This window comes from Stomoxys calcitrans, chromosome 1, assembly GCF_963082655.1.
Source record: "Stomoxys calcitrans chromosome 1, idStoCalc2.1, whole genome shotgun sequence".
NCBI lineage: Eukaryota > Metazoa > Arthropoda > Insecta > Diptera > Muscidae > Stomoxys > Stomoxys calcitrans.
This window is the reverse complement of record NC_081552.1, coordinates 46484311-46509297: the sequence shown is the minus strand read 5'-3', so window position 1 is coordinate 46509297 and position 24987 is coordinate 46484311. Positions and strand designations below refer to the sequence as shown.

The window sequence follows — 24987 nt, the reverse complement described above, 5'->3', positions numbered from 1 at the left end:
TATGCGATCCATGGTGGAGGGTATATAAGATTCGGCCCGGCCGAACTTAGCACGCTTTTATTTGTTATACCCACCACCGAAGGATGGGGGTATATTCATTTTGTCATTCCGTTTGCAACACATCGAAATATCCATTTCCGACCCTATAAAGTATATATATTCTTGATCAGCGTGAAAATCTAAGACGATCTAGACATGTCCGTCCGTCTGTCCGTCTGTCCGTCTGTCTGTTGAAATCACGCTACAGCCTTCAAAAATAGAGATATTGAGCTGAAATTTTGCACAGATTCTTTTTTTGTCCATAAGCAGGTTAAGTTCGAAGATGGGCTATATCGGACTATATCTTGATATAGCCCCCATATAGACCGATCCGCCGATTTAGGGTCTTAGGCCCATAAAAGCCACATTTATTATCCGATTTTGCTGAAATTTGGGACGGTGAGTTGTGTTAGGCCTCTCGACATCTTTCGTCAATTTGGCTTAGATCGGTCCAGATTTGGATATAGCTGCCATATAGACCGATCCTCAGATTTAGGGTCTTAGGCCCATAAAAGCCACATTTTATAACCGATTTGGATGAAAATTGACACGGTGAGTTGTGTTAGGCCCTTCAACATTCTTCGTCAATTTGGCCCAGATCGGTCCAGATTTGGATATAGCTGCCATATAGACCGATCCTCCAATTTATGGTCTTAGGCCCATAAAAGCCACATTTATAATCCGATTTCGCTGAAATTTGGGACAGTGAGTTGCGTTGAGCCCTTCGATATCCTTCGTCAATTTGGCTCAGATCGGTGCAAATTTGGATATAGCTGCCATATACACCGATCCTCCGATTTATGGTCTTAGGCCCATAAAAGCCACATTTATTATCCGATTTTGTTGAAATTTGGGACAGTGAGTTGTGTTAGGCCCGTCGACATCCTTCGTCAACTTGGCCCAGATCGGTGCATATTTGGATATAGCTGCCATATAGACCGATCCTCCGATTTATGGTCTTAGGCCCATAAAAGCCATATTTATTATCCGATTTTGCTGAAATTTGGGACAGTGAGTTGCGTTGAGCCCTTCAACATCCTTCGTCAATTTGGCCCAGATCGGTCCAAATTTGGATATAGCTGCCATATAGACCGATCCTCCGATTTATGGTCTTAGGCCCATAAAAGCCACATTTATTATCCGATTTTGCTGAAATTTAGGAAAGTGAGTTGCCTTAGGCCCTTCGACATCTTTCTTCTATTTGGCCCTGATCGGTTCAGATTTGGATATAGCTGCCATATAGACCGATCTCTCGATTTAAGGTTTTGGCCCATAAAGAGCGCATTTATTGTCCGATGTCGCCGAAATTTGGGACAATGACTTGTGTTGGGCCCTTCGATATTTGTCTTCAATTTGGCTCAGATCGGTCCAGATTTGGATATAGCTGCCATATAGACCGATCTCTCGGTTGAACAATGACTTGTACTTATAAGCATTTGGTCTAAATCGGATGATATCTATAGAGCTGCTATGTGGCATAAGGTATGCATTTTTCACTGGATTTTGACGAAATGTGGTTCACATATATACCCGAGGTGGTGGGTATCCAAAGTTCGGCCCGGCCGAACTTAACGCCTTCTTACTTGTTTTTTTATCGTTTTGTGATTCGATTCGTTCGCCAAGTTATTGAAAAAGGGAAAATATCTGTTTTTAATAACTTGGCGAACGAATCGATTGGCAACAAGTAAAAGCGGGAAAAGTTCGGCCGTTCTAAATCTTACATACCCTCTACAATGCATCTCATTTGTCATTTTTTGCCCGATATTTCTTTGTAAGCAAACAAAGGATAATGGATAACAATTACAAAGCTATTCAGGTTAACAGCCAATTCGGAACGTGCTTGGTTTGGCTGTTGGAGACCATAGTGGATGTCATTGCGCAAAATGTCAGCAAAAATTGGATAAGAATTGAGCCCTATAGTGGCTAAAGAATTAAAATCGGGAGATCGGTTCATATGGGAGCTACATATATCAGGTTATGGACCCAATCAGACCACATTTGTCACGTATGTGGGGGAGTATGGTCATAGGATAAGTCGTTAAAATAATGTTTAGCCAAATCGCATAAGAATTGCGCCCTCTAGAGGCTCAGAGAGTCAAATTAGGAAATCGGTTTATATGGGAGCTACATTAAGTTTTAAACCGGTTTGAACCATACTTAGCACAGATGTTAGAAGTCATAACAAAATATTTTGTACCAAATTTGAGACAAATCCGATAAGAATTGTGGGGTTTAGGGGCTCAAGAAGTCAAGATCCAAATTCAAACCATGGACCGCTTTACACTATACTTAGCGCAGTTGTTGGAAATTCGATAACAAGTAAAAAGCAAATGAAATTTTGTATAAATACTTCTTATTAGTCCAGGCCGGGATTGTCAATGGGCCAAATCGGTCCATGTTTGAGTATTGCTGCCATATAAACCCGGATCTTGACTCTTGATCCCCTTGCCGCTATTCTTGTCCAATTTTGCTGAAATTTTGCGTGAAGTATTTTAGATTGGTTTCCAAAAACTCTGTCAAGTATAGTTTAAATCGGTTCATAACTTGATATAGCTCCCATATAAACCTATATCGGATCATGACTTCTAGAGCCGCTAGAGGGCGCAATTATAATCGGATTTGGCTAACATTTTGCATGAAGTGTCTTGGCCTGACCACAAAAAACTGTTCCAAGTAAAGCTCAAATCGGTTCATTACCTAATATAGCTCCCATATAAACCGATTTCGGATATTGATTTCTTGAGCCGCTAAAGGACGCAATTATTAGCCGATTTGGCTGACATTTTGCCCGACGTGTTTTGTTGACTTGTAACAACTGTGCCAAATATGGTACGAATCGAACCATAACTTGATATAGCTCCAATATCATAGCAATTCTTTTCTTTTATCTTTTGTTTGCCTTAAAAAAGATATCGGGAAAAAATCTCGACAAATGCGATCTAAGATGGAGGGTATATAAGATTCGGCCCGGCCGAACTTAGGACGCATTTACTTGTTATGCCCCCCACCATAGGATGGGGGTATACTAATTTCGTCATTCTGTTTGTAACACCTCAAAATATGTGTCTAAGACCCCATAAAGTATATATATTATTGATCGTCATGTCATCTTAGGTCGATCTAGGCACGTCCGTCCGTCTGTACGTCCGTCCGCTTGTCCGTCCGTTTGTCCGTCTGCCAAAAGCACGTCACTTTCGAAGGGATAAAGCTATCCGCTTGAAATTTTGCACAAATACTTTTTATTAGTGTAGGTCAGTTGGTATTGTAAGTGGGCTAAATCGGTCTGTGTTTTGATATTGCTGCCATATAAACCGATCCTGGGTCTTGATTTCTTGAGCCTCTAGAGGGCGCAATTCTAATCCGATTTTACTGAAATTTTGCACATAGAAGTTTGGTAGCACTTCCAAAAACTACGCTAAGTATGGTTTAAATTCGAAAACTACGCTAAGTATGGTTTTGATAAAGCTGCCATATAAACCGATCTTGGGTCTTGACTCCTTGATCCTTTAGAGCGCGCAATTCTCGTCCGATTTTATTGAAATTGTTTATGTAGTATTTTGGAATCACTTCCAACAACTGCGCTAAGTATGATTTAAGTGGGTTCATAATTTGGTATAGCTGTCATATAAACCGATCTTGTATCTTGACTTCTAGAGACAATAGAGCGCGCAATTCTCATCCGATTTGGCTGAAATTTTGCATAAGATGTTTTGTAATGACTTCAAATAACTGGGCTTAGTAGGCGTAAATCGGTATAGAACTTGGTATAGCTGCCATATAAACCGATCTGGGATCTTGACTTTTTGATAGGCCGAACTTAGTGCGCTTTTATTTGTTATTTGTTCCAATTAAAACAAGTAAAAAGGCGTTAAGTTCGGCCGGGCCGAACTTTGGATACCCACCACCTCGGGTATATATGTTAACCACGTTTCATCAAAATTCGGTGAAAATTTCATACCTTATACTCATATGCCTCATACCGATCTGTACTATATACGACACGATGTCGAAAAGCCGAACATAAGTCACTGTGTCAAATTTCAGTGAAATCGGATTATAAATGCGCCTTTTATAGGGCCAAAACTTTAAATCGAGATATCGGTCTACATGGCAGCTATATCCAAATTTGGACCGATTTGTGCCAAGTTGCATAAACATGTCGAAAAGCCTAACACAAAGCACTGTCCCAAATTTCGGCGAAATCGGACAATAAATGCCTCTTCTATGGGCCCTAAATGAGGATCGGTCTATATGGCAGCTATATCCAAATCTGGACCGATCTGAGCCACATTAACGAAGGATGTCGATGGGCCTAACACAACTCACTGCCCCAAATTTCAACAAAATCGGATAATAAATGTGGCTTTTATGGGCCTAAGACCATAAATTGGAGGATCGGTCTATATGGCAGCTATATCCAAATCTGGACCGATCTGGACCAAATTGACGAAGGATGTCGAAGGGCTCAACGCAACTCACTGTCCCAGATTTCAGCAAAATCGGATAATAAATGTGGCTTTTATGGGCCTAACACCATAAATCGGAGGATCGGTTTATATAGCAGCTATATCCAAATCTGGACCGATCTGAGCCAAATTGGAGGATGTTAACGGACCTTGCATTACTCACGGTCTGAAATTTCAGCAAAATCGGATAATAAATGTGGCTTTTGTGGGCCTAAGACCCCAAATCGGAGGATCGGTCTATATGGCAGCTATATCCAAATCTGGACCGATCTGAGCCAAATTAACGAAGAATGTTGAAGGGCCAAACACAACTTACTGTGCCAAATTTCATCCAAATCAGATATAAAATGTGGCTTTTATGGGCCTAAGACCCTAAATCGGAGCATCGGTCTATATGGCAGTGTTGAGCTGAATCTAAAACGCACTTCTCTGATGCTAGATTTATACTGACCATTTATTTTCAAATTTCCTATCACTACAATAAATGAAAATCTTAAAACTAAACTAGAACGAGATACCAACGCAGTGATATCTCCGTTTCTCCTTATCTGATATTTTACGATCCTAAGTAAACACACACATGCATTTCTTAGACTCATTATCTATTCCCTTTTTAAAAGTACACATGCAGGGTTTATACGGCTGTGCGTATTGGTTTTATGAGATAGGCGATCGTACAAATAGACCCTAAACCGCACACAGACTCTATAAGATAACAACGCGTGGGCTATGAAATGCTAATGCGTTATCTCTCATGTTCAAAATAAATGTATTTTGAACATTCTGCCGGGCGCGTAAGTCTACATAGTGGACTGACTGTATTTTTGTCTAATTATATCTTTGATTTGTCGTTCGATAATTTGTAATAGTGGACTGTAATATTAGATATATTATTTTACATAAGTTCTAAAGATCTAAAAATTTAAAGCTGATACATTTTGCCTTTGAATAAACTTCTTAATAAAACATATCGCTAATATTATTATTATGAGAATAACTAAAATAAGAGCAGCATGACCACTCATATGATGAAACTGCAAGCCCCTTAGATCGACATTTGTTTTCTGGACATCTCTAAGCTTCGTCATCACTTCATCAACTTGGCGGGTGTGATTGATAATCATTGGTCCCAAAGGAAGCATGTTAAATTCTTCAATCTGAGCTAAGTCTGCTGTGAAATTCACTCTATCTTCTACATCTCGACTAGACTGGAGGCTTAACGGCGCAGTGATTGTTGTTCCTAGGGTTCTAACGGTGCAGCCAGGTTCCACTTCCAAGACGCCTTGCAGGGGTAACTCTATTATTCGTTGTGAGCGGCTCGAGCATTGAATATGTCCCGTTGTCTGGTTGAAAACTTTAAACATCCAGCTGTTTACTAGCGCCAATTTCTTCCAAAATGAATCCGCAGCAAAGTCATCAAACTTGCAGCTTGGTTTGATGCGAGGTTTTAGAGGAGATGTCTCACAAGATTGATCGTTAGCATCTATCCAGGGCCACCCTCCATCGCAGACGTACTCTTCATCGCCAAAGGTTTGGCAATTGTTTAATTCAGACTCCGAGAACAGGTGATAAGCGTCCATTTTAAAATTATAAATGATGTAATCACTCCGAAGGACTGGTATCAATCTTCTTCCTAGTCTCTCAAACGGCACGCCAATCATCTCATGAAGTTGAGACACCTGGTCACTAAACAGAGGAATCCAGACGGACACCACTAAGCGATTCTCTATGACCGATGCCTTAGCCTTTAGCAATTTATATATGCTGCGTAGCTGATTCTCTGCTGTTCCTGGTAGCTTCAAGTGGTCTGGAATATATTCCCGAATTTTATTTATCTCCTCTTGCAGTTGTATAGGCGTAATCAAGGACGGGTTTAATTTCCCATGATTAATATCAATTAACAACGCCAGCATTTGCAGTTGAACCCTTTCGTTCTCTTCTACTATAATTTGAAGTTCCTTAACGACCATAAAGAACTTAGTAGATTCACGGTATACAAAGTATTCTTCTTTCACTGTTTCCGTGATATTGTCTACCCGGTCTACTATACTTTTGAAGTTCTGATTAACTTCATCTGTAGTCCTGCGAAGAATGTTAATTGTTGACTCCACCACTGATGTTTGCTGCTTCACCAGAAACTTCAGGTTATACTGGTTATCTAATAGATTTTTCATGTTTAGCTCCATTGCCTTTCTATCCTCTGCATCCATAGTCCCGAAAAGAATGTGTTGAAGAGATCCGATGAACTCCAGTGGCGCGCGTTTCGACCTCTTGGTTATTAGAGGAAAGAGATACTTGTTCGTTTGTTCCATGTTCAGTAGCTGGCGTTCTATTGTATTCAATATATAATTACATTGTGGTTCGAATGTTTGCAGCTTCCCACAAGTCATCCTCATATCTTTCACCAAAGGATTTGCCTTCTCAATCACCCCAAAAAATGGCTCCATGTCATAATAAACAAGTAGATTCCATTTTGATGAGACAACATCCACCGATCCGACGTGGTCCAGGTAAATTATGGCAGATTCTTTAATTTCTTTCAACGAAGCTCCAATTTGTATAGGATCCGATCTAATGCAGCCAATATAGATTAAAAGTAGAGCCCAAATGTGCGACATTTTCCATCGTACCTTCTTCTCGACTCTGGTGTAGTTTACATGAGTCACATCCCGATTGTCCTGGACAGACGACACGTTCTCCAAAGGACATATCTTATTTACAGGTCTCTTCATTATATTTGAAGCTGTCTTTACCGTCACCGCTCGCACCAAGCTATCTTTACCAGGGTGAACCTGGGTAATCCTTGCCAAAGGCCATCTCGCTGGGTGCGTTTCCTCATTTTTTATAATTACCACCTGGCCTTCCTGAAGATTTTTCCTACTTGTCTTCCACTTATATCTTTGTTGCAATGTGACCAAATAATCATTGCTCCAGCTGCTCCAGAAATCCTTCTTCATTCTTTGCACCAGCTTCCATCTATCCAGACAACCAATAGCACTATCGTTGATTGACTCTGGCACCTCTATCAATGGCCGTCCAACCAAAAAATGACCAGGGGTAAGTACCTCCAAACCTTCGTCCGCTTCACTCATGCTGCACATAGGCCTTGAATTTAATATCGCCTCTATCTGAGCTAAAAGTGTGCTCATCTCCTCATACGTCATTTTGGTTTCTCCAATAATCCTTTTTAAATGATATTTCATCGATTTGACCGCAGCCTCCCACAAACCTCCGAAGTGAGGACTTGCTGGCGGGATAAAATGCCACTTAACTAAGTGGTTTTCTAAAACTTCTGCTAGATCAGCGTTCTGCCTAACGACTTTCTGAAACTCCTTTTCCAGACGACCGGCTGCTCCAACGAAATTAGTGCCATTATCCGAATATATATGTGCACTTTTTCCTCTTCTTGCAAAAAACCGTTTAAGGGCTGCCATGAATGCATCGGTAGTAAGGCCACTGACCGCCTCCAAATGAATCGCTCTTGTGGTCATACAAATAAACACAGCTATGTATCCTTTAAATGACCTTTGTCCTCTACCACTTGAAAACTTCATCGAAACCGGTCCTGCATAATCGACTCCGCAGTGATAAAATGGAAATGAAACTTTGACACGATAGTCTGGAAGAATTCCCATTAGTTGCTGCGTGTTTTGTTGCCTATAACGGATGCACACCGGACAGCTTCGTATAACCTTTTTATACCCTCCACCATAAGATGGGGGGTATACTAATTTCGTCATTCTGATTGTATCTACTCGAAATATTCGTCTGAGACCCCATAAAGTATATATATTCTTGATGGTCATGAAATTTTATGTCGATCTAGCCATGTCCGTCCGTCTGTCCGTCCGTCCGTCCGTCCGTCCGTCCGTCCGTCCGTCCGTCCGTCCGTCCGTCCGTCCGTCCGTCCGTCCGTCCGTCCGTCCGTCTGTCTGTCGAAAGCACGCTAACTTCCGAAGGAGTAAAGCTAGCCGATTGAAATTTTGCACAAATACTTCTTATTAGTGTAGGTCGGTTGGTATTGTAAATGGGCCATATCGGTCCATGTTTTGATATAGCTGCCATATAAACCGATCTTGGGTCTTGACTTCTTGAGCCTCTAGAGTGCGCAATTCTTATCCGAGTGGGATGAAATTTTGCACGACGTGTTTTGTTATGATATCCAACAACTGTGCCAAGTATGGTTCAAATCGGTTCATAACCTGATATAGCTGCCATATAAACCGATCTTGGGTCTTGACTTCTTGAGCCTCTAGAGTGCGCAATTCTTATCCGATTGGGATGAAATTTTGCACGACATGTTTTGTTATTATATCCAACAACTTTGCCAAGTATGGTTCAAATCGGTCCATAACCTGATATAGCTGCCATATAAACCGATCTTGGGTCTTGACTTCTTGAGCCTCTAGAGTGCGCAATTCTTATCCGATTGGGATGAACTTTTGCACGACGTGTTTTGTTATGATATCCAACAACTGTGCCAAGTATGGTTCAAATCGATTCATAACCTGATATAGCTGCCATATAAACCGATCTTGGGTCTTGATTTCTTGAGCCTCCAGAGTGCGCAATTCTTATCCGATTGGGATGAAATTTTGCACGATGTGTTTTGTTATGACTTCCAACAACTGTGCCAAGTATGGTTCAAATCGGTCCATAACCTGATATAGGTGCCATATAAACCGATCTTGGGTCTTGACTTCTTAAGCCTCTAGAGTGCGCAATTCTTATCCGATTGGAATGAAATTTTGCACGACGTGTTTTGTTACGATATCCAACAACTGTGCCAAGTATGGTTCAAATCGGTTCATAACCTTATATAGCTGTCATATAAACCAATCTTGGGTCTTGACTTCTTGAGCCTCTAGAGGTCGCAATTATTATCCGATTTGCCTGAAATTTTGTACGACGGATTCTCTCATGACCATTAACATACGTGTTTATTATGGTCTGAATCGGTATATAGCCCGATACAGCTCCCATATAAATCGATCTCTCTATTTAACTTCTTGAGCCCGCAAAGGGCGCAATTCTTATTCGAATTGGATGACATTTTACACAGGTCTCCAACATATAATTTCATTCTGGTCCAAACCGGACCATATCTTGATATCGCTCTAATAGCAGAGCAAATCTTTTCTTATATCCTTTTTTTGCCTAAGAAGAAATGCCGGGAAAAGAACTCGACAAATGCGATCCATGGTGGAGGGTATATAAGATTCGGCCCGGCCGAACTTAGCACGCTTTTACTTGTTTATACTGTTTTTCACATTAATTATCCAGAATTTTCGTCTCACGGTACATTCTACTAGGCGATTTCCTCCGTGCATCGTCTTGTAATGGGTGTCTCGTATAATTAAATAGGCCAGCCGTGATTTTCGAATGATCATAGGATGTTTTTGATCTAGCTGCAAATCAGAGTACTGAAGTCGACCTCCAACTCTTAAAACCCCCTCTTCGTCTAGGTACGGGTGCAAATTAGCCAGCTTGTGTCGATGATCCATCTGTCTGTTATCTCTTAGTTTTTGTACCTCACTTGGCCATTCTATCTTCTGATGACCTTTAACGATGTATTTCTCCGCCTTTAACAACTCCTCTCTCGTTAGATATGACGGGAAGGATCGGGTTCCCTTCAGTTTTTCAACAAACCGCAAGATGTAAGAGTAAACTCTTAGAAGTCTTCCATATGATGAATACCTTTCTATCAAATCGTTCAATAAGGTAGGTGCTTCCTTGGAAGCCGTGGAAGCGCATGTCTTCAATTCTGGAGGGGTTAGAGACCATTCCGCCTCCGGCAACAGCAGCCACTGGGGACCTTCCCACCATAGCTTTGAGTCTACAAGTTTATCTGGGGACACGCCTCTTGACCCCAAGTCTGCTGGATTCTCTTTTGACTTTACATACCGCCACTGCGCCTGAGATACCAAATTTTTTATGCCGGTTACTCGTGACCTTATAAATTTATCTTTGCTCTTGTTATTTTCAATCCAAGCAAGTGTAATTGTGGAGTCACTCCAGGCATAAACTTCCGATTCGGCTTTGACCACACTAATTATTCTATTTAGCAGCCTGGCCAATAGGAAGGCTGCACACAGCTCTAATTTCGGAAGCGTCTTTTTGTTTTTAATCGGGTTTACTTTGCTTTTTGCAGCCATCAAGGAAACTCCTTTATCGGTTTTAATATAAACCACTGCTGCATAGGCCTTCTCTGATGCATCCGCAAATCCCAAAATTTTAATTTTACTTTCGGATGAAGAGTTTAGCCATCTAGGTATCTTAACGTCTTGTAGAGACGAAATACGTGTCACGAATTCTTTCCAGCTGATCTCCAAATCTCCATCGATTTTCTGGTCCCATTGCATCTCTAGCAACCATAAACTCTGAATAAACAACTTCGCCGTTATTATGACTGGTGTCAGCAACCCAAGCGGATCAAATATTTTTGCTAGATATGATAAAGCCAGCCTCTTTGTTGTACTCTCCGCTGGGTATTCCGATATTTTAAATCGAAATTCGTCTTCCTTCGGTTTCCACTGAAGTCCCAGGGTTTTTACATTAGTGGTTTCATTGATGTTTATTATTTCGTTCTCCTTGTCTTCTTTCGATGATTTCACAATGTGTTCATTGTTTGAACACCATTTTCTGAGATGGAATCCATAACCCTCTAAGTGCCTTGATATTTTGAATCGAAGCTGGAGACACTCTTCTATTGTGTCTGCCCCCGTAAGAAGATCATCCATATAAAAATCTTCTTCAATTATTTGCTTCACCTTCGTATCCGCGCATTCTTTCGCAATCTGCATTAAGGTTCTTACGGCCAAGAACGGGGCACTTGCTGTTCCGAATGTCACTGTTGTCAGCTGATATTCTTTGATTTCCTCATTCCTATCTTTCCGCCACAGAACATGTTGATACCGCTGGCTCTCCTCATCCACCATTATTTGGCGGTACATTTTTTCAACATCTGAAGAAATCACGAACCTTTTTAAACGAAAGTTGAGTAGTATGTCGAAGACGTCTCTCTGCAACCGTGGCCCGACATGCATTATGTCGTTCAGACTTCTTCCATTATTTGTACTCGCGGAACCGTCGAAAACCACTCTGACTTTCGTAGTCAGACTGTCCTCTCGAACAACCGCTTGATGTGGTAAATAATATTTACCGCTATGAATCTGTTTCACTGGCTTCATGTGCCCCAGTGCAATATATTCCTCCATAATTCTTGAGTATTCATGCTTCATAGCATTATCCTTGATGAGCTTTTTCTCCAGGCTAATGAGTCTGGCTGCTGCCTGTTTATACGATGTTCCCAGCTCTTTATCTTCTTTGAAGGGGATTTGAACTATAAACCGCCCTTCTTCATTTCTTTTCGTTGTAGCAGCATAATTATCCAAACATTTTTCGTCATCGTTTGTAACCATGTCCATATCCAACTCTTCAGTTTCCCAAAATCTTTCAATCTCTGTAGTGACATTGACACCTTTTTTCGCTACTGGGACTCGAATCGTTAATGGGCCGGACAACATTAATCCCAGCTTGGTATGTTGCCCCAACATTCCATGCTTCTTATGTATTCCGTTCTTTAGTATGTCCACATACACATCTCCGCCAAGCACCATATCTATCCTCTCGTTCTTGTAGTAGTTTGGATCAGCCAATTGAAAGTTTTTCCATACACCCTGGTTGTGTACTAACGAAGAATCCAAATGGACGGAAGCTAACGCTGGTAAAATAAGAGCTTCGACATCGAGTGAATAGTTGCTGGGAAATCTCGGATGGATCCTAACTTTTACTTTTGATTTTGCAACTCCCACCAAATTGTCACCTAGTCCATGCAATTCCATATTGGCCTTTTCTCGAGGGATTTGAAGTATCTGTGCTGCTTCTTCCCTTAAAAACGTTGACTGTGATCCTTGGTCCACCAAAGCTTTCAAGGTAACCATCTCTCCATGTATATTCTTGACCTGCACCTGAGCCGTTGCCAGTAGGACACTCCTTGTCCCGTTAGCAACACATGTAGTGGATGTCTTAGTTAGATGGAGTACCGAATGATGTTTAAACCCACAGGTTCCACATTTGATGGTACTATGGCATCTTGCATTCTGATTGTGGTTCAAGCATCTATGGCATATATTTTTTGTTTTAACCCATGATACTCGTTCCGCCACTGGCAATCTCAACAGACTTCGACATTCTTCCGTTAAGTGTCCTTGTTTTCTACAGTATAGACACGCACTATTTCATAGGCTGCTGTTGCCGATGATTGTAATTGCTGCTGTACTTCTTTGTACCTGCTGCCTCCAAATTTTGATATCGTTCCTCCAAGAACTCCAAAACATCTTTAAGCTCCTGAATTTCTTTCGATTTCTTTGTATGCTGCTCGTATAATAATAAACCTTCTTTGTCTAGCTTACGGATGATTACACGCGCCATTACAGCATCCTCGATGTTGCATTTCATTGCTTTTAACCCTTGGACGCATTCAATTGTTGTATCAAGTAATCCTTTTACTTGTTTAGCGTTCTCACTACACACATGGGGTTGATCTAACAATCGGTCTAGTATCGTTTGAAACAAAATTCTTTTATTTCCAAAGCGTTGATTTAGTATCTCCCACGCTGGCTGGTAATTGCTTCCATCTGCCGGTAAATGTTTAATTACTTTTGACGCTTCTCCTTTAATATGAGCTTTCAGATAAAACATTTTCTCAACGTCCGATAAGCTCTCGGCATCATGTACGAGCTTCTTGTATAAATCATGGAAAGATGGCCATTCTTCCACGTTACCGTAGAAGTCCGGTATTTTTATCTCCGCTAGTTTTATAGGACATCTCTCCTCCTTACATTTGTCCAATCTTAAGATCAGCGTTGTTTTACTTCTTTTGTAGAGGTTTTCTACTTCATCAACTTCTTTAGTGATGTCTTCGTAAGACCCCTCATGGTTGATAGTGAGTTCCCATAATAGATCATTAATTTGATTCATCTGTGTTTCCCATGATCTTTTTGCTTCTTCCAGCAAGACTTTAATATTGAGTTGTTCCAACTCTAGTAGTTCTCCTACTAACTTTCGAATAAGTTTTCTTATTCTTTCCTTCCTTTTTCCCGCTATTCTTTCCTTCTCATTTTTGGACTCCCCATTTTCCTGCGGTTGGATTTGTTGTAATTTCAACCCCGACGATTCAGTTTTTCCAGTTTCCAATTGGCTGGCTGCATCCTCGTTCGTCTCTAGGGCTGCACAGATTTCCTCCACCAATGAGTTCACCTTCTCATAATACTTGTTTTTAAAGTACGGTTCCTCGGTGATACCCAATTCGGTTAACTTCGTGTGGTTATTTTTGAATTCCTGCCAAACTTGCCCCAACTGGGCTTTGCAGGTTTCCTTAGCCACCCTTCTTGCGGTTTCCTTAAGGCAGCTTTGCTTCAGATTGATGATATATTCACCAATCTCATTTTGACGCTTGTATAACTGCTGACGAACCATTTTACTTTATTTGTAGTTTTGTTTGTTTATTTTTCTGATATTTTTATTATGTGTTTTTATACCCTCCACCATAAGATGGGGGGTATACTAATTTCGTCATTCTGTTTGTAACTACTCGAAATATTCGTCTGAGACCCCATAAAGTATATATATTCTTGATCGTCGTGACATTTTATGCCGATCTAGCCATGTCCGTCCGTCTGTCCGTCCGTCCGTCCGTCCGTCCGTCCGTCTGTCTGTCGAAAGCACGCTAACTTCCGAAGGAGTAAAGCTAGCCGCTTGAAATTTTGCACAAATACTTCTTATTAGTGTAGGTCGGTTGGTATTGTAAATGGGCCGTATCGGTCCATGTTTTGATATAGCTGCCATATAAACCGATCTTGGGTCTTGACTTCTTGAGCCTGTAGAGTGCGCAATTCTTATCCGATTGGAATGAAATTTTGCACGACGTGTTTTGCTATGATATCCAACAACTGTGCCAAGAATAGTTCAAATCGGTCCATAACCTGATATAGCTGCCATATAAACCGATCTTGGGTCTTGACTTCTTGAGCCTCTAGCGTGTGCAATTCTTATCCGATCTGAATGAAATTTTGCACGACGTGTTTTGTTATGATATCCAACAACTGTGCCAAGTATAGTTCAAATCGGTCCATAACCTGATATAGCTGCCATATAAACCGATCTTGGGTCTTGACTTCTTGAGCCTCTAGAGGGCGCAATTCTTATCCGATTAGAATGGAATTTTGAACGACGTGTTTTGTTATGATATCCAACAACTGTACCAAGTATGGTTCAAATCGGCTCATAACCTGATATAGCTGCCATATAAACCGATCTTGGGTCTTGACTTCTTGAGCCTCTAGAGGGCACAATTCTTATCCGATTTGAATGAATTTTTGCACGAAGTATTTCGTTATGATATTCAACAACTGTGCCAAGTATAGTTGAAATCGGTCTATAACCTGATATAGCTGTCATATAAACAGATCTTGGGATTTGACTTCTTGAGCTTCTAGAGGGCGCAATTCCTATCCGATTTGGCTAAAATTTTGCATGACGTATTTTATTTTTACTTTCAACAACTGTGTCAAATAAGGTTCAAATCGGTTCATAACCTGATATAGCTGCCATATAAACCGATCTGGGATCTTGACTTCTTGACCCCTAGAGGTCGCAATTATTATCCGATATGCCTGAAATTTTGTACGATGGATCCTCTCATGACCATCAACAAACGTGTTTATTATGGTCTGAATCGGTCTATAGCCCGATACAGATCCCATATAAATCGTTCTCTCTATTTTACTTCGTGAGCCCCAATGGTCGCAATTTTTATACGAATTGGCTGAAATTTTACACAGGTCTCCAACATATAATTTAATTGTGGTCCGAACCGGACCATATCTTGAAATCGTTTTAATAGCAGAGCAACTCTTTTCTTATATCCTTTTTTGCCTAAGAAGAGATGCCGGGAAAAAAAACTCGACAAATGCGATCCATGGTGGAGGGTATATAAGATTCGGCCCGGCCGAACTTAGCACGCTTTTACTTGTTTTTTTTCTTCTCGTTGTCTAAAGCCACGAGAACGCTTCTTCACTGTATTTCCACTTTTTAGTGGATTGTGATTTCTATTATTATTTTTCTTCTCGTTGTTTAAAGCCACGAAGACGCTTCTTCACAGAATTTAATTTTTCAGTGGGTGTTAAACAATTTTTATTAAATTGCTTTATAGGCCTAGTTCCATTGAGCTTCTTACCTCGGGTGGGGGATAACTCAATTTTACGAAGGACCAAATGTTGAGCTGAATCTAAAACGCACTTCTCTGATGCTAGATTTATACTGACCATTTATTTTCAAATTTCCTATCACTACAATAAATGAAAATCTTAAAACTAAAAGAACGAGATACCAACGCAGTGATATCTCCGTTTCTCCTTATCTGATATTTTACGATCCTAAGTAAACACACACATGCATTTCTTAGACTCATTATCTATTCCCTTTTTAAAAGTACACATGCAGGGTTTATACGGCTGTGCGTATTGGTTTTATGAGATAGGCGATCGTACAAATAGACCCTAAACCGCACACAGACTCTATAAGATAACAACGCGTGGGCTATGAAATGCTAATGCGTTATCTCTCATGTTCAAAATAAATGTATTTTGAACAGGCAGCTATATCCAAATCTGGACCGATCTGAGCCAAATTGACGAAGGATGTCGAGGGGCCCAACGCAACTCACTGTTCCAAATTTCAGCAAAATCGGATAATAAATGTGGCTTTTATGGGCCTAAGACCCTAAATCTGAGGATCGGTGTATATGACAGCTATATCCAAATCTGGACCGATCTAGGCCAAATTGACGAAGAATGTCGAAGGGCTCAACGCATCTCACTGTCCCAAATTTCATCCAAATCGGATATAAAATGTGGATTTTATGGGCCTAAGACCCTAAATCTGAGGATCGGTGTATATGACAGCTATATCCAAATCTGGACCGATCTAGGCCAAATTGACGAAGAATGTCGAAGGGCCCAACGCAACTCACTGTCCCAAATTTCAGCAAAATCGGACAATAAATGTGTCTTTTATGGGCCTAGGACCATAGATCGGCGGATCGGTCTATATGGGGTCTATATCAAGATATAGTCCGATATAGCCCATCTTCGAACTTATGGACAAAAAAAGAATCTGTGCAAAATTTCAGCTCAACATCTCTATTTTTAAAGACTGTAGCGTGATTTCAACAGACAGACGGACGGACATGTCTAGATCGTCTTAGATTTTTACGCTGATCAAGAATATATATACTTTATAGGGTCGGAAATGGATACTTCGATGTGTTGCAAACGGAATGACAAAATGAATATACCCCCATCCTTCGGTGGTGGGTATAAAAACTGTTAATATTAGCATTTTCGTGATTGAAACTGTTTCAATAAGAAATTAGTTATATCAATTAATTTTGTGATTGAAACCGATTTTTATTTTTTTTTTCTGTGTAAGAAACAATTTAAAGAAAAATGTCAAAAATTTTTACAGAAATATTCTCCCAAATTCCGACAAAATTTTTAGAGAATACAAGAAAAAATATTGTTTAAGGAAACTGTTTTTCTTTGCGCTTTATTAGTTATTTTTTGCAATTTTTATACCCTCCACCATAAGATGGGGGGTATACTAATTTCGTCATTCTGTTTGTAACTACTCGAAATATTCGTCTGAGACCCCATAAAGTATATATATTCTTGATCGTCGCGACATTTTATGCCGATCTAGCCATGTCCGTCCGTCTGTCCGTCCGTCCGTCCGTCCGTCCGTCCGTCCGTCCGTCCGTCCGTCCGTCCGTCTGTCTGTCGAAAGCACGCTAACTTCCGAAGGAGTAAAGCTAGCCGCTTGAAATTTTGCACAAATACTTCTTATTAGTGTAGGTCGGTTGGTATTGTAAATGGGCCGTATCGGTCCATGTTTTGATATAGCTGCCATATAAACCGATCTTGGGTCTTGACTTCTTGAGCCTGTAGAGTGCGCAATTCTTATCCGATTGGAATGAATTTTTGCACGACGTGTTTTGCTATGATATCCAACAACTGTGCCAAGAATAGTTCAAATCGGTCCATAACCTGATATAGCTGCCATATAAACCGATCTTGGGTCTTGACTTCTTGAGCCTCTAGCGTGTGCAATTCTTATCCGATCTGAATGAAATTTTGCACGACGTGTTTTGTTATGATATCCAACAACTGTGCCAAGTATAGTTCAAATCGGTCCATAACCTGATATAGCTGCCATATAAACCGATCTTGGGTCTTGACTTCTTGAGCCTCTAGAGGGCGCAATTCTTATCCGATTAGAATGGAATTTTGAACGACGTGTTTTGTTATGATATCCAACAACTGTACCAAGTATGGTTCAAATCGGCTCATAACCTGATATAGCTGCCATATAAACCGATCTTGGGTCTTGACTTCTTGAGCCTCTAGAGGGCACAATTCTTATCCGATTTGAATGAATTTTTGCACGAAGTATTTCGTTATGATATTCAACAACTGTGCCAAGTATAGTTGAAATCGGTCTATAACCTGATATAGCTGTCATATAAACAGATCTTGGGATTTGACTTCTTGAGCTTCTAGAGGGCGCAATTCCTATCCGATTTGGCTAAAATTTTGCATGACGTATTTTATTTTTACTTTCAACAACTGTGTCAAATAAGGTTCAAATCGGTTCATAACCTGATATAGCTGCCATATAAACCGATCTGGGATCTTGACTTCTTGACCCCTAGAGGTCGCAATTATTATCCGATATGCCTGAAATTTTGTACGATGGATCCTCTCATGACCATCAACAAACGTGTTTATTATGGTCTGAATCGGTCTATAGCCCGATACAGATCCCATATAAATCGTTCTCTCTATTTTACTTCGTGAGCCCCAATGGTCGCAATTTTTATACGAATTGGCTGAAATTTTACACAGGTCTCCAACATATAATTTAATTGTGGTCCGAACCGGACCATATCTTGAAATCGTTTTAATAGCAGAGCAACTCTTTTCTTATATCCTTTTTTGCCTAAGAAGAGATGCCGGGAAAAAAAACTCGACAAATGCGATCCATGGTGGAGGGTATATAAGATTCGGCCCGGCCGAACTTAGCACGCTTTTACTTGTTTTTATTATCAAATTTTCTTTTCGAAAATCTTTTCAACTTTTCAAAGTTTTCTTAAGAGGTATGTACGGACATTTATCATCATTATTTGAGCTAAGGCTAGTTTGCAAGACCACGTTGACTCAGCAAAAATGTCAAAACAACATATATGCTATCTAAACATACATAAAACCAGAAGTTGTATGCCCTTGTTGTTGTTGATGGCCTAAATGATGGTAACAACAATGGCTAAAAAGTAAATTGTCACTTTTATCAAAGAGGAGAAGTCTGTGTTGCTCCCGCACTATGATTTGAGATTGCAAAATATTTGGGAAAAAAGTAGAAAAACCTCCCAATTTATTTGCTCTGAGACTATGAACACCACAACACTATAACTGGAGAGAATTCAACAAAATATATTGCCCTTTCATAGCAAAAATTTCTAAAGTGCTATAAATTCATCATGTGTGCAATGTTGCATCACCAAAAAAAGGCATCAAAGAAAAAAGAAGTTAAAAAATTGCCCACAAAGTGCAGCGTGGAAAAAATTAAATAAAACAAGTAAAAGCGTGCTAAGTTCGGCCGGGCCGAATCTTATATACCCTCCACCATGGATCGCATTTGTCGAGTTCTTTTCCCGGCATCTCTTCTTAGGCAAAAAAAAGGATATAAGAAAAGATTTGCTCTGCTATTAGAGCGATATCAAGATATGGTCCGGTTTGGATCACAATTAAATTATATTTATGTTGGAGACCTGTGTAAAATGTCAGTCAATTCGAATAAGAATTGCGCCATTTGGGGGCTCAAGAACTAAAATAGAGAGATCGATTTATATGGGAGCTGTATCGGGCTATAGACCGATTCAGACCATAATAAACACGTATGTTGATGGTCATGAGAGGATCCGTCGTACAAAATTTCAGGCAAATCGGATAAGAATTGCGCTTTCTAGAGGCCCAAGAAGTCAAGACCCAAGATCGGTTTATATGGCAGCTACATCAGGTTATGGACCGATTTGACCCATACTTTGCACAGTTGTTGGATATCATGACGAAATACTTCGCGCAAAATTTCTTTCTAATCGGATAAGAATTGCGCACTCGAGAGCCTCAAGAAGTCAAGACACAAGATCGGTTTATATGACAGCTATACCAGGTAATGGCCCGAATTGAACCATACTTAGCACAGTTGTTAGAAATGATACTAAAACACTATGTGCAAGAAGTCAAGACCCAAGATCGGTTTATATGGCAGCTACATCAGGTTATGGACCGATTTGACCCATACTTTGCACAGTTGTTGGATATCATGACGAAATACTTCGCGCAAAATTTCAGTCTAGTCGGATGAGAATTGCGCATTCTAGAGGCTCAAGAAGTCAAGACCCAATATCGGTTTATATGGCAGCTATATCAGGTTATAGACCGATTTGAACCACACTTGGCACAGTTGTTGGATATAATAACAAAACACGTAGTACAAAATTTCATTCCAATCGGATAAGAATTGCGCACTCTAGAGGCTCAAGAAGTTAAGACCCAAGATCGGTTTATATGACAGCTATATCAGGTTATGGACCGATGTAAACAATACTTGGCACAGTTGTTGGATATCATAACAAAACACTTCGTGCAAAATTTCATCCCAATTGGGTAGGAATTGCGCACTCTAGAGGGACAAGAAGTCAAGGCCCAAGATCGGTTTATATGACAGCTATATAAGGTTATAAACCGATTTGAACCATACTTGGCACAGTTGTTGCATATCATAACAAAACACGTCGTGCAAAATTTCATTCCAATCGGATAAGAATTGCGCACTCTAGAGTCTCAAGAAATCAAGACCAAGATCGGTTTATATGGCAGCTATATCAGGTTATAAACCGATTTGAACCATACTTGGCACAGTTCTTGGATATCAAAACAAAACACGTCGTGCAAAATTTCATTCTGATCGGATAAGAATTGCGTACTCGAGAAGCGCAAGAAGTCAAGACCCAAGATCGGTTTATATGGCAGCTATATCAGGTTATGAACCGATTTGAACCATACTTGGCACAGTTGTTGGATATAATAACAAAACACATCGTGCAAAATTTCATTCCAATCGGATAAGAATTGCGCACTCTAGAGGCTCAAGAAATCAAGACCCAAGATCGGTTTATATGACAGCTATATCAGGTTATGAACCGATTTGAACCATACTTGGCACAGTTGTTGGATATCATAACAAAACACGTCGTGCAAAATTTCATCCCAATCGGATAAGAATTGCGAACTCTAGAGGCTCAAGAAGTCAAGACCCAAGATCGGTTTATATGGCAGCTATATCAAAACATGGACCGATATGGCCCATTTACAATACCAACCGACCTACACTAATAAGAAGTATTTGTGCAAAATTTCAAGCGGCTAGCTTTACTCCTTCGGAAGTTAGCGTGCTTTCGACAGACAGACGGACGGACATGGCTATATCGACATAAAATTTCACGACGATCAAGAATATATATACTTTAAAGGGTCTCAGACGAATATGTCGAGTAGTTACAATCAGAATGACGAAATTAGTATACCCCCCATCTTATGGTGGAGGGTATAAAAAAAATTTCACTCCATCTGTTGCAAGGCTTTTTAGGTTTTCCTTTAGGTTCCCTATTCTATATAAATATTTCATATCACCACCCACCTCCAACAAAAAAAAAAAACATTTCCAACAAACCATAGACATCTGCCGGTTGAATGTAGGACAGTTTGAGTTACTCGTGAAGGAAGGAAGAATGGAAAATTTTTTTCGAGAATTTTTGCCAGCCGGGAAATTCTATAAATTACAATTTTGGTTGCCAAGCTCTGGCCAAGCTCTTGCCCTATGTATTGTCCTTATTTTTCGGGGTTGTTTTTTTGTCAATGTTGTTGGTATTCTTTGCTAGATTGTTTGTTGCAATCAAGCATTCATTTTTGTCAAACTTTATTTCTTTTTGTTGTTCGGCTTGGTTGTAAACAATTATGATAAGAATTGCAATAAATTCATTTAATGTGACTCAAAAAAGGAGTGGTGTTATAAGTTAGGGAAATACAGTTAAAAACTTGCTTACTCTAGTTAAATTTAAACTTTCCCCAAATTTGATTTATTAGAACATTTTTATACCGTCCACCATAAGATGGGGGTATACTAATTTCGTCATTCTGTTTGTAACTACTCGAAATATTCGTCTGAGACCCCATAAAGTATATATATTCTTGATCGTCGTGACATTTTATGTCGATCTAGCCATGTCCGTCCGTCTGTCCGTCCGTCTGTCCGTCCGTCCGTCCGTCCGTCTGTCTGTCGAAAGCACGCTAACTTCCGAAGGAGTAAAGCTAGCCGCTTGAAAATTTGCACAAATACTTCTTATTAGTGTAGGTCGGTTGGTATTGTAAATGGGCCATATCGGTCCATGTTTTGATATAGCTGCCACATAAACCGATCTTGGGTCTTGACTTCTTGAGCCTCTAGAGTTCGCAATTCTTGTCCGATTGGAATGAAATTTTGCACGACGTGTTTTGTTATGATATCCAACAACTGTGCTAATTATGGTTCAAATCGGTCCATAACCTGATATAGCTGCCGTATAAATCGATCTTGGGTCTTGACTTCTTGAGCCTCTAGAGGGCACAATTCTTATCCGATTTGAATGAATTTTTGCACGAAGTATTTCGTTATGATATCCAACAACTGTGCCAAGTATGGTTGAAATCGGCCTATAACCTTATATAGCTGTCATATAAACAGATCTGGGTATTTGACTTCTTGAGCTTCTAGAGGGCGCAATTCCTATCCGATTTGGCTGAAATTTTGCATGACGTATTTTATTTTTACTTTCAACAACTGTGTCAAATAAGGTTCAAATCGGTTCATTACCTGATATAGCTGCCATATAAACCGATCTGGGATCTTGACTTCTTGACCCCTAGAGGTCGCAATTATTATCCGATATGCCTGAAATTTTGTACGACGGATCTTCTCATGACCATCAACAAACGTGTTTATAATGGTCTGAATCGGTCTATAGCCCGATACAGATCCCATATAAATCGTTCTCTCTATTTTACTTCGTGAGCCCCAATGGGCGCAATTCTTATTCGAATTGGCTGAAATTTTACACAGGTCTCCAACATATAATTTAATTGTGGTCCGAACCGGACCATATCATGATATCGTTTTAATAGCAGAGAAACTCTTTTTTTTTATATCCTTTTATGCATAAGAAGAGATGCCGGGAAAAGAACTCGACAAATGCGATCCATTGTGGAGGGTATATAAGATTCGGCCCGGCCGAACTTAGCACGCTTTTACTTGTTACGAAATTGATTGGTTGAGGGTAAAGTTGACCTTTTTATATTCTTACTAGCTTTTTATACCCTCCACCATAAGATGGGGGGTATACTAATTTCGTCATTCTGATTGTAACTACTCGAAATGTTCGTCTGAAACCCCATAAAGTATATATATTCTTGGTCGTCGTGAAATTTTATGTCGATCTAGCCATGTCCGTCCATCTGTCCGTCCGTCTGTCCGTCCGTCCGTCTGTCGAAAGCACGCTAACTTCCGAAGGAGTAAAGCTAGCCGCTTGAAATTTTGCACAAATACTTCTTTTTAGTGTAGGTCGGTTGGTATTGTAAATGGGCCATATCGGTCCATGTTTTGATATAACTGCCATATAAACCGATCTTGGTCTTGACTTCTTGAGCCTCTAGAGTGCGCAATTCTTATCCGATAGGGATGAAATTTTGCACGACGTGTTTTGTTATGATATCTAACAACTGTGCCAAGTATGGTTTAAATCGGTTTATAACCTTATATAGCTGCCATATAAACCGATCTTGGGTCTTCACTTCTTGAGCCTCTAGAGTGCGCAATTCTTATCCGATTAGATTGAAATTTAGCACGACGTATTTCGTTATGATATTTAACAACTGTGCCAAATATGGTTCAAATCGGTTCATAACCTGATATAGCTGTCATATAAACAGATCTGGGGACTAGACTTTTATACCCTCCACCATAAGATGGGGGGTATACTAATTTCGTCATTCTGATTGTAACTACTCGAAATATTCGTCTGAGATCCCATAAAGTATATATATTCTTGATGGTCATGAAATTTTATGTCGATCTAGCCATGTCCGTCCGTCTGTCCGTCCGTCCGTCCGTCCGTACGTCCGTCCGTCCGTCCGTCCGTCCGTCCGTCCGTCCGTCCGTCCGTCCGTCCGTCCGTCTGTCTGTCGAAAGCACGCTAACTTCCGAAGGAGTAAAGCTAGCCGATTGAAATTTTGCACAAATACTTCTTATTAGTGTAGGTCGGTTGGTATTGTAAATGGGCCATATCGGTCCATGTTTTGATATAGCTGCCATATAAACCGATCTTGGGTCTTGACTTCTTGAGCCTCTAGAGTGCGCAATTCTTATCCGAGTGGGATGAAATTTTGCACGACGTGTTTTGTTATGATATCCAACAACTGTGCCAAGTATGGTTCAAATCGGTTCATAACCTGATATAGCTGCCATATAAACCGATCTTGGGTCTTGACTTCTTGAGCCTCTACAGTGCGCAATTCTTATCCGATTGGGATGAAATTTTGCACGACATGTTTTGTTATTATATCCAACAACTTTGCCAAGTATGGTTCAAATCGGTCCATAACCTGATATAGCTGCCATATAAACCGATCTTGGGTCTTGACTTCTTGAGCCTCTAGAGTGCGCAATTCTTATCCGATTGGGATGAACTTTTGCACGACGTGTTTTGTTATGATATCCAACAACTGTGCCAAGTATGGTTCAAATCGATTCATAACCTGATATAGCTGCCATATAAACCGATCTTGGGTCTTGATTTCTTGAGCCTCCAGAGTGCGCAATTCTTATCCGATTGGGATGAAATTTTGCACGATGTGTTTTGTTATGACTTCCAACAACTGTGCCAAGTATGGTTCAAATCGGTCCATAACCTGATATAGGTGCCATATAAACCGATCTTGGGTCTTGACTTCTTAAGCCTCTAGAGTGCGCAATTCTTATCCGATTGGAATGAAATTTTGCACGACGTGTTTTGTTACGATATCCAACAACTGTGCCAAGTATGGTTCAAATCGGTTCATAACCTTATATAGCTGTCATATAAACCAATCTTGGGTCTTGACTTCTTGAGCCTCTAGAGGTCGCAATTATTATCCGATTTGCCTGAAATTTTGTACGACGGATTCTCTCATGACCATTAACATACGTGTTTATTATGGTCTGAATCGGTATATAGCCCGATACAGCTCCCATATAAATCGATCTCTCTATTTAACTTCTTGAGCCCGCAAAG

At 40.2% G+C, this 24987-nt stretch overlaps 1 protein-coding gene across 1 annotated transcript; it reads right to left on the bottom strand.

Moving 5' to 3' along the window:
* Positions 1 to 9751: 9751 nt before the first annotated feature.
* On the bottom strand, positions 9752 to 12606 carry LOC131995819 (uncharacterized). Its single transcript, XM_059364965.1, has 2 exons — positions 12551 to 12606; positions 9752 to 12500 (listed from the first exon to the last, which is right to left on the bottom strand). The coding sequence occupies exons 1-2, from the start codon at positions 12604 to 12606 to the stop codon at positions 9752 to 9754; spliced, it is 2805 nt and encodes a 934-aa protein (XP_059220948.1).
* Positions 12607 to 24987: the final 12381 nt, after the last annotated feature.

Coding starts and splice junctions, on each gene's coding strand:
- LOC131995819 (XM_059364965.1), bottom strand. CDS start 12,606: ATGCAAGATGCCATAGTACCATCAAATGTGGAACCTGTGGGTTTAAAC. Junction 12,501..12,550: donor GTGGGTTTAAACATCATTCG/GTACTCCATCTA, acceptor TAACGGGACAAG/GAGTGTCCTACTGGCAACGG.